Source organism: Elephas maximus, chromosome 2 (assembly GCF_024166365.1).
Source record: "Elephas maximus indicus isolate mEleMax1 chromosome 2, mEleMax1 primary haplotype, whole genome shotgun sequence".
NCBI classification, from domain to species: Eukaryota; Metazoa; Chordata; class Mammalia; order Proboscidea; family Elephantidae; genus Elephas; species Elephas maximus.
In genome coordinates, this window is record NC_064820.1 from 1,454,075 (window position 1) to 1,464,368 (window position 10,294).

At 47.3% G+C, this 10,294-nt stretch overlaps 1 protein-coding gene across 2 annotated transcripts in view; it reads left to right on the forward strand.

Annotated features, from left to right (window-relative positions):
* The window catches only part of ATPSCKMT (ATP synthase c subunit lysine N-methyltransferase), a 36,491-nt gene that overhangs the window by 3,972 nt on the left and 22,225 nt on the right, over positions 1-10,294 (forward strand). For both annotated transcript variants that reach the window (XR_007514122.1, XM_049860503.1), the window contains exons 2-4: positions 2,579-2,868; positions 5,425-5,562; positions 7,354-7,404. Coding sequence is in view for 1 of the 2 variants with exons in the window: in XM_049860503.1 (XP_049716460.1) it covers positions 2,579-2,868; positions 5,425-5,562; positions 7,354-7,404 (479 nt within the window). In the remaining variant the exon portion in view is untranslated. The remainder of the gene's footprint in view (positions 1-2,578; positions 2,869-5,424; positions 5,563-7,353; positions 7,405-10,294) is intronic.

Here is a 10,294-nt window from a genome sequence, read left to right on the forward strand (position 1 = left end):
TCCCAAGGGATTAGGTTTTGTATCCACTCTGGTCTGGTATGACCTTATTAACATAACACAAGAAAACCCTCTATCTCCAAACAGGATCATGTTCACAGTGGTTAGAACTTAAACATTTCTTTTTGGAGGACACAGTTCAATCCGTAACAGTGTCTGCGCTGTTTGTGAGCAGGCAGTTACTGGTGAATGTCCTCCAACTGTGTGGCCATCTTGACCAAGTCCCCAGGGCTGTCCTTGTTGTATTAGCTGCCATTGAGTCATGGTGACCCCACGGCACAACAGAATGAAACAGTGTGAAGTCCTGCACCATCCCCAAGATGGTTGTGGGTTGGACTGCTGTGATTCATAGGGTTTTCGTTGGCTGATTTTCAGAAGTAGATCTCCAGGTCTTTCTTCCTAGTCCGTCCCAGTCTGTAAGCCCTACTGAAACCTGTTCAGCATTGTAGCAGCACACAAGCCTCTACTGACAGACAGGTGGCGGCCGTGCGTGAGGTACGCTGGCCGGGAACGTGAGATTCTACCCCCGAACCCCCACTGCCCCTACTGACAATGTTAGGTTTTCTTTTATTCCTCTTCTTCTTTGCTCTGCGTTTTTACCTAAAATGACATGTATCTTGGTCGTCTAGTGCTGCCGTGACAGAAACACCACAAGTGGATGGCTTTAATAAAGAGAAATTTATTTCTTCACAGTAAAGTAGGCTAAAGTCCAAATTCAGGGCATCAGCTCCAGGGGAAGGGTTTTTCTCTCTGTCTGCCTTCTCATCAGTCTTCCCCCAGACTAGGACCTCCTTCACGCAGGGACCCACGTCCAAAACAGAGTGCTCCTGGCACTGTTTCCTTGGTGGTGTGAGGTGCCCTGTCTCTCTGCTCACTTCTTGCTTTTATATTTCCAAAGAGATTGGCTTAAGACACTACCTAAGCTTTTAGAACTCATCAGTACAACTGTTGGTAATCCGTCTTATTACATCATAGTGATAGGATTTACAACACACAGGGAAATTGCATCAGAAGATAAAACGGGAGACAATCATACAATCATTTAAGGGAATCATGACCTAGCCAAGTTGACAGATATTTTGGGGGGACACAATTCAATCCATGCCAACATGTATTCACCTTCCGTATTTGCTGCTTGATACATAGTAAAAACGATAGTATTGAGAATAAGAATAGCAGCCAACAGTTATTGCTTACTCTCTCAGGCCCGTGCTAAGTGCTTTATACGCTTCATTTATTAAATTGTCCCAACTGCCCCGCAAGGTACGTATTATCTCCAGACCTTACAGCGAGGAAACAGCCTACCTAACGTAACAGTATTGTCAGCACGTGGCCCAGACCTGTGTGACTCTGGTGCTCTTGGATACTGTGCTGTACAATCGATCACCCTCTGGAGAGCGTCACGTGAGGCGTGGCCACTGTCCCTCCTCTTACAGCCATCAGCTGCAGATGGCTGCTGTGGTACAGGTTCGTTCATTCAGTGCCCAGAAGGGTAACTGAAGACGAGCCTCACGCTTTGCTTTCTCTCAAGCACCACCCCCTCTGAACTCCCCTTTTATTTTACCTCCAGCACCAGCAGAAGAACTTTCTCATACGCCTCTTGGGGGGCTCGGGGGGTTTGGGGGTCTCACGGCACACAGCTGCCTGAGGGGGGTGCTGTGGTTGTCCCTGCCTGCAGCAGTGACTCTGGCTCTGTGCCAGCTTTTGGGGTGTCCCACGTTCTGTTTGCACCTCATTCCCTGGGTGTGGTTGGCAGAATAACGCCCCCCGCAAAGGTATTGATGTTCTCATCCCCAGAACTTGTGACTATATCACCTTACGTGGCAGAAGAGACTTTGCTCTTGACCAGCCATTCATCAATTTCAAAAGTTTCTTAAAACGTGAGATTCCACTAAGAATGCGTTGTATGTAAAGGATAAAACTCAAGCTGTGGATGTTTGAGGTACCACCCATTTCCCTGTGATCAACGACTGGGTGTGTTTGCTTTATTCGGTACTCGTGAGAGTGTTGAAATGGTTATTTTATTTTCAGTTTTTTCAGATTGGCCTTGAAAACCTCTTAGTTACCAGCTTATTTAAGGTTTTTGACAAAAACTACCTTGCGTCTCCCCTGTTACTTCACAATTGTTTTTGTGCGTCTGCATGGTTGATACCAGATCAATATTGATGTCAAATCCTGCCATCCTTTTTGAAATTGGGAAATAATTAGATATTTCCATGCTTATTGGTTTATGAGGCTTTGTTTTGAATTGTGAATCGTAAAAGCACGGTGTTTGCCTTTAACACTTCTGCTGGGTGTTGAGTTCGTAAATTCCCCAATACGTCTGAAAACAGTGTTTTCTAAGGACGGCCCCTAGGACAAAGAACACCAGAATGTGGGAAGGAGAGATTCCGGCCTCCCGTTAGTGTCGAGTCATTTTCTCCAGAACGCTTCGTTGTCAGTGGACTTGAGCTCCACGTGGGGTCCTAACCTGTAGTTAGATAGCGGTCAGCTGAGTTTTCCCTCTTTAGGAAGCATGAGTCGTTCTCTTGGATTTCCGATTCAGCTCCATGGATGTCCGTTCTGCTTGTCCTCGTCCTAGGTGCCCCCCTGGAAGCCCTGCAAGGAGGAGGTCGGTCCCTGTGTGGCCCTCCCATGAGCTTGGAAGCTGACTGCTTGAAGACAAGGCGCTGGGGGCTCTTCCTGACCGGGGCTGTTGGCGGGACACTCGCAGCCCTGTACGCTGTGGCCACGCCGTTCCTGATGCCAGCCCTCCGCAGAGTCTGCCTGCCCTTCGTCCCGGCGACGCCGCGGCAGGTGGAGAATGTGATGAAGGTGCTGCGCGGCAGGAACGGGCCCCTGGTGGACATCGGCAGCGGCGACGGGCGCGTCGTGAGTGCCGCTCAGACACTTTGATGGTTTGGAGTCAGAATCGTTGCTAAAACTTCTGTCTTGCATTTCTCGTGAGGCTTCTGCAATGACTTGCCAAATCTGACCCTTTAACTTTGTTTAACTTTGTGTTTGTTCTGCCTGCCTGACAAACCCTCTAGTGAGTTTGGAGTTTATTTAACTTTCTCTAAAGGGAGAAAGCACACTAGACATGACAGATGATGAAGAAGCATTAATTGCTAATTATCAAATTGCCTGTTAAAGATACTCGAGCCAACAGACAATTACTAGATCATGAAGACTCACCGTTTGACATTTCTGCCCCAAAGGTGTTTGCTTCTTCATTTAGTTGTGTTTATACCAGGCAACGTTTTGTTCTATTGTACGTAAGGTCGCCGTGAGTTGGAGCTGATACCACGGTACCTAACAGCAGCATGCACATATAGTCCCTGAGTAGTGTAAACAGTTAACACACTTGGCTGCTAACCGAAAGGTTGGAGGTTTGAGCCCACCCAGAGGTGCCTCAGAAGAAAGGCCTGGCAACCAGGAAGAGGTTAAAAAATGATAGGGTTGCCAGGAGTTGGAGTCGACTTGGTGGCAACTGGTTTACACACATTTAAGCAATAATTCCTGTGGAATTATGTGGCGTAAGATAGAGAAGAGCCAGTGCCTTGACCCCCTTTTATCCAGAGGTCAGGCTTAGCCACCTCAGCTCCTTTGAGCCCAGCAGGGAATCTGTCCATAAAGACACAGGCCTCTGACTGCACGAGAGTGTCCCAGAGCGTGCCCCTCCTGGGCGAGGTGACCACCCTCAGGCCTCCATGTAGAAGGTGACCTGAAAAAGGAGGACAGCAGTACAGGCTGGCTGGTGTGTCCCCAGCACAATGAACAGCCGTGAGGAGAAGATGCAAACTTAGGAGAGGCAGTGTTCTAGAAATATTTAGTGTGGAGACCAGCAGGGCCTCAGCAGCTGCCACCAACCCAGTGGACGTACGCTAAAAACCAGTCGCCATGGAGTCAGCTCTGACTCGTCATGACCTGTGTGTCAGGGTGGAACTGTGCACCGAAGGGTTTCCAATGGCTGACTTGGGAAGCAGATCGCCAGGACGTTCTTCCAAGGAGGCTGTGGACTTGAACCTTCTACCTTTCGTTTAGCAGCTGAGTGTGTTAACTGTGCCACCCAGGGACTCTGCAGGTGACACAGACCCTTCAGTCCCAGAATGGTGACCTCAGTGATCAGGAAGAGGTAAAACAGAACAAGGATATTGTAATTAGGAGGAAGCTTCTTCAGTCCAGCTCTGAATGCCTCACACGTTTTAGATGGTATCTTTAAGGTTTCTAAGGAGACGGTTTTCTTCCTAACAGGGCGGCACTATAGGTCCTTGGGAAACTGCCGCAGTACAAACAGCTCAACCAAGGACGCCCCCCTGGAGCGTGGTGGCAGAGTGGATGGAGGCCCCAGCCGTGGCCCCCAGCCCTCCCACATCACGGGGGCGGGGGCTTTATTTCCACTTGTTTCGTTGCACATTTGCCTGCGTTTCCAGTTTTGAGTGGACAGTCTCTAACTACTGAGGAAATGACATGCCACTGATTGCAGAAACTTCACTGACAGGTTATTTTTACTGCAAACTATTCCTTGTTTGCCAAACAGTTCTCCCAGGCTTATGCATCTCACCAAGGCTGTCTAGCCCGCTGGTGGAGAGATATGGCAAGTTTTCAGCAACTTTTTGTTAGACCCACCCAGGGGTTGGCTAATCCAGAATTAATTATGCAAACCTGAACACCTCTTCTGATACTCTACATGAAATCTTTGACAAAAATGAGGAAGCTGAGTTTATGTGGCTGGGCCGTTACCTTGTCCACAAAGCCACGTAACTTTCAAATGGCATCTTAGACAGCGGAGATGCTTCCTTTTCCTCAATTCACCGTTTTAAAACGTGCAATTCAGTGACATTAAGTACATTCCCGTGTGGTACAGCCATCGCCACTATCCAGTCCCAGGAGTTTTTCCTCACACCAAAAGGAAACCGCGCACATTAAGCGGTCTTCCCCTCCGCCTCCTCCAGCCCTGGGTGACTGCCAATCTACTTTCTGTTTGTGTGGGTTCGCCTGTTCTGAACATTGCAGACAAATGGAATCTCATAACGTGCGGTCTTTTGTGACTGGCTTCCTTCTCTGAGTAGAACGTTTTCACGGTTCATCCATGTCGCAGCACATATCAGCACTTCATCTCTCTCGATGGCTGAGAAACGCTCCGTTGTATGGCTGGACTGTATTTTGTTTATCCATTCATCTGGTGGTGGACACTTGGGTTATTTCTATCTTTTGCTGACTGTGCCTAGTGCTGCTGTGATATTCGTGTGTGAGTTTTTGTTTGAACTTGTTCTCAGTTCTCCTGGGTGTACATACCTAGGAGTGGAACTGCTGGGTCATACGGATAAGGAACTGCTTTTTGACTGGCCATTTTAGGAAATGTAGACCCTGAGTAGGAAATGGCCATATCGTTTGCCTGTAGAAACGATGTTCTCGGTTTTGAACACATCCTGCCCCTTCCCACAGGTGATAGCAGCTGCAAAGGAGGGGTTCCCGGCCGTTGGTTATGAACTAAATCCGTGGCTGGTTTGGTACTCCAGATACCGCGCATGGCGAGAAGGCGTGCGTGACTCTGCCAGATTTTACATCTCAGATTTGTGGAAGGTATGTTGACCAGAGAATGGTCCTGGAAAAATCCAGCTGAAAAGTTTATTATTCATAATTAACATGACTGAATAGAATTGAGTCCAGAAATAAACCACACATCTGAGGTCAGTGGATTTTCAACAGGGGTGCTAGGGGAAGGAAGAGGCTCTTTAATAAATGGTGGTGGTGGAGCAGTGGTTAAGAGTTCGGCTGCTGACCATAAAGGTCGGTGGTTCAAACCCACCAGCTGCTTCTTGGAAACTCTGTGAGTCGGAATCGAGTCAGTGGCAGCGGGTTTTTTGAGACAGTTGGATTTTCCTCTGTAGGGGAATGAAGCTGGTTCCATGCCTCATACCATACATGAAAATATTCAAAATGGGCCAAGGACCTAAATGTGAGATCTAAAACTCTTAGAGGAAAATGTGGGGATGATGCTTCGGGATCTAGTTTTTAGCAATGAATTCTTGGATATGACACCAAAAGTACGAGCAGCAAAAGACAAAACAGATGAATCAGATGGCACACTTAGAGTGACTGAAAACTGCATTCAAAGAAAAATAATTGACACACAAGTGAATATTTCAGTATAATGAGATATGAACACATTTTAAACTGATAGACTTTACAGACAGACTCTAGGTTAGGAGCCTAAGTTTACTACCTGAGGGGCGACATGAATTCCAAGAATTTATTTGCTAAATTGAAACAATTTTTATTTCTTTTTAGTATGAAATGTTGAGATTTTTAAAAATCTCATTTAGAAATCTTATTAACGATAATTTAAGCATTAACTTGTCAGTGTCATTTCTGGTAAATGCTAGACTTTTTCCGTGTGCTTGTGTGTGTGTTTAGAGAAAGAGATAGGTGACAGAGGAAAGAAAGAATCCACCAACTTCCTGTCCTCGTAAAGTCCAAGATACTCCCCAAGCTTATTTGTACTCTAAAACCTTGTAATTTTGCTTTAGAACCCTGTGTAAAGTGCTCTTTCTTAAATGAGAAGTTTCCATTGTAATACTGCCATCAGTAAAAAAAAAAAAAAAAAAATCAGTAGCTTATAAAAATTCACTTGCATTGTTTTTTTATGCCATATATACATAAACGATCTCTATAGAGCAAATAAAATTTCTCCTGGGCAGTAAGAGTTTTGACCGGCAAAGCACTCCCCTCTCAGCAGTTTTTCAACTAGAGGCCATTGAATTGCTTTTTCACATACAAGTTTAGAAAAGAAGGGACTAGAACTTTAATGATGCAGCCACATAAAAAATCAGGTGGTTCTGAGGTCCCCCGAGTGGGTGGTGGGTGGAGCCGTGCAGGCTGAGCTGGGAGCCGGACGGCCCGGACGGGAACTGGCTGAAGCTCGGCCTGAACTGACCTTTCCGACGCTGACCCGTGTTTAGTGCGGAGCTGCTGTGGGGATGGCTGGGATGATTTATAGGGAAGCATTTGGAAACCCATAATGGATTGCAGGAGCCCCTGGGCGGTGCAGTTAAAGCGCTCAGCTGTTAACTGAAAGGTTGGTGGCTGGAACACACCCAGAGGCACCTTGGAAGAAATCAACCCTTGAAAACCCTGTGGGGTTGCCACGAGTCGGAGTTGACTCAACAGCAGCTGGATTTAATGTATTGAACGAGTGTGAACAAAAGTGCGAGCTTCGTGTTCTCTTCCTTTGCAAACTTGAGGACCACAAAAGAGTTTGTAAAAACCCACTGTTTCACAAAATGGAAAGTTGCCACTCATTTCTGTGAAACAAAGTCAAGCCCAGCGTTTGGTTTTAACAGCTAACCTGTATGTTGCTTGCTCCTCGTCTAGGTCACGTTTTCGCAGTACACAAACGTGGTTATTTTCGGAGTGCCTCAGATGGTGAGTAGACGCTTCCTGCCCCCATTTGTCTTGTTTTAGGTTCTGCCGAAGGCCCTTCTGACTTGCCACGGCTCCGTGGTCCGTCCACCTACCCACGCACAAAACAAGGCCTCCCAGAAGTCTTGAGGGAACTTGGATTTCGGTTCATTGGTTTAATAAAGATTAAGCTTCAGGGCCTTGAAAGTCTCATCATAAAAGATCCAGTTATATTTTTGAATGTTTGTTTTAGATAAAAGTCTCAGTTATTTACCTAGCCTTCAAAACTACAGTTTGCAAACTGCCCGATGAGGTCCCCACATCCCACGTCCTTCATTGGAACTGTTTGCGGTTGCCGGCAAGCCCAGCTGCAGTTGCTTCCCAACCCAGCTGCAGGCGCTGATGAAGGCTGACGAGGTGTCCCCTTCCATTGACGGGTCCTCTGATTTTGCAGTGAGATAACTTTCAGGGCGGTTGAGTGTTGACTAGTTTTAATTTACCCCAGTTGGCTGATTTGCCTAAGAACTGAGTACTGAAATTTTATTCTGCACTTTCCAAAGTGAAAATACCACAGCGTGGCGTTGAAGCAGCCCTCCCTCCCTCGCCTGGGGGAGTGGAGGGGCAGCAGGCCTGCTCAATCGCTGGTTTAGAGACCGTAGAAGCGGCCCTTTTCCCTTTTCAAAGGCTGTGATTTTTACCACAGTAATCTTGTGGAATTGGATGTTTGCTGAAATGCCACTACGTAACTGATGTGGGTTTTAATTTAAAAAAAAGAAAATGTACTTTTTTTGTTTTTTTATACCTCAGTTTTTGGGTAAGATGCTTCAGGCCTTGAGAAATTTATTCTTACTATTGGGACCTACAGTATAATGCCACAGCCTTTTATCTTTCGAGTCCATTTAGAAATATTTGGTTAAATATTCTTGAAAGTGACTTGATTCTTTATGATTGTAACTCTCAGTAAGCTCAAAACTGAGAGGAAACTTGGGTGTCTGCACTTTTGTTATAGAAGCGAAAAGAGGTAGACGGGCAAGATCCCTGGTCGTTTGTAAAACTATGTTTTACGCAAATAATGCTCACCTTTTATGTTTGTCAATCGTGCCCTCCCCCAAGAGATATTTTCATAAGTGCTGCTTTGCGGATTTTGTTAACATGTTATTGCAAAAACAAAAGCAGCATCGCATGCTTACAAAAATACCTCAAGGAGGGAGGCTGTGGTTGGCAAACAAATGTAGAAGGTGCGTGTCTTTTGTGTAAAAATACAGTATTTGGGATCAAATAATTGATTTGGAATTCTGATGGTTATTTGCCACTGATTATGATACGTGGGCATTCCTCCTGCAATGGGATAATTAGCATTTCGGGGAAAACAACTTTAATTTAAAATCCATGCTTTGGAGGAATAACCTGTTGCCGTGGAGTCGATTACGACTCACAGCGACCCTACAGGACAGAGTAGGACTGCCCCGTAAGGTTGTCAAGGACCAAAAACGGAAAAAAAAAAAACAAACCCGTTGCTGTTGAGTTGATTCCGACAGTGTAGAACTGCCCCATAGGGTTTCCAAAGAGCACCTGGTGGTTTCAAACTGCGACCTTTTGGTTAGCAGCTGTAGCTCTTAACCACTACACCACCAGGGTTTCCTTTGTGAGAACCAAAAAAACCCGTTGCCTTCGAGTCAATTCTGACTCAAAGCAACCCTATAGGATCAAGTAGAACTGCCCCATAGAGTTTCCAAGGAGTGCCTGCTGGATTCGAACCGCCGAGCTTTTAGTTAGCAGCCATAGCACTTAACCACTATGCCACCAGGGTTTCCTTTGTAAGAACAGAGGCCTTATGTTTACTGGGAGTTCCCTGCTGCGCTTGGAGGCAGGACTGTCAGAATTGGGGTTCCTGGAATACTGCTCGGTCCCAGCAGGGGGCAGCAGTGGCCTTGACACAGCTGCTGCGCCTCCTGGTGCTTCTTACTGTGAAGTTCTGTCCCCTCTGGGGCTGTTCACAAGGCAGCAATGTGGAGCCTGTTGTTTATTTTAATTGTGGTCAATGTATACGTAATAACATTTGCCGTTTCAGCATTCTTCACACGCACGGTTCAGAGACGTGGCGTTTATCGTGTGGTAGGGCCATCACCATGGTCCCTTTCCAGCTTTTCCCGTCACCCTTTACAGACGGCCAGCATCCCTCTGCAGTGAACCCCTCACTGCTCACCCCACCGACTTTGTGTGTGGATCTCTATATAAGACGCCTGTCGTTTTGGTGAACGCAATAGCAATTATTACCCGTTCTGTGCACAGAGAAACCTCTAAAAGGACCTTGTGGCACCTCGGTGACCCTGAGCAAGCGGGGCAGCTGGGATACATGAAGCGCCCCATCAGCTGTGTTACAGGGGCCCTTCCACTTGCCCTCTTCTGTTCGGTGGATCCGGCAGGGCTGGGGAGGCCCAGGTGGTGTCTGTTTGTCTGGAAGGCTTAATTTGCAAGGTGGAGGGCCTCCGTGCTCAGCCTGTGCCAGGCTTTGCCTTCGGGGTGGGGGGTGGCACGAGGGGAGGCCAGGTCTGTGCCTCAAGGCCTGGCTGGGTCACGCGGCCCTCCTGGGGACATGCCCATTCTCTGGGCGCTGACCTGTTCCCCAGGCTTGGCTGGAGGCTCAGAAAGCCAGTTTGTCCAGAAGCGTTTCCTGTAGGAGGTAATGCGGGTGAACTGTTAGTCGGACCTTCAGAACACGTTGGAGATAGGCAGTCCTAGCGCTGTGCCCCCTCTCCCGGGCTCTGCGCCAGTTCCCCCTGATGGCTCGGTAGGAGTAATGCAGATTAGAGGCACCCCGACGTCTTAGTACAGGTGTGTGTCTGGTGTAGTAGGAATGAGGGGCCACATTTGGACCTGGCAGATCTGCTCTGGGAATTGGAAGTATCCATTT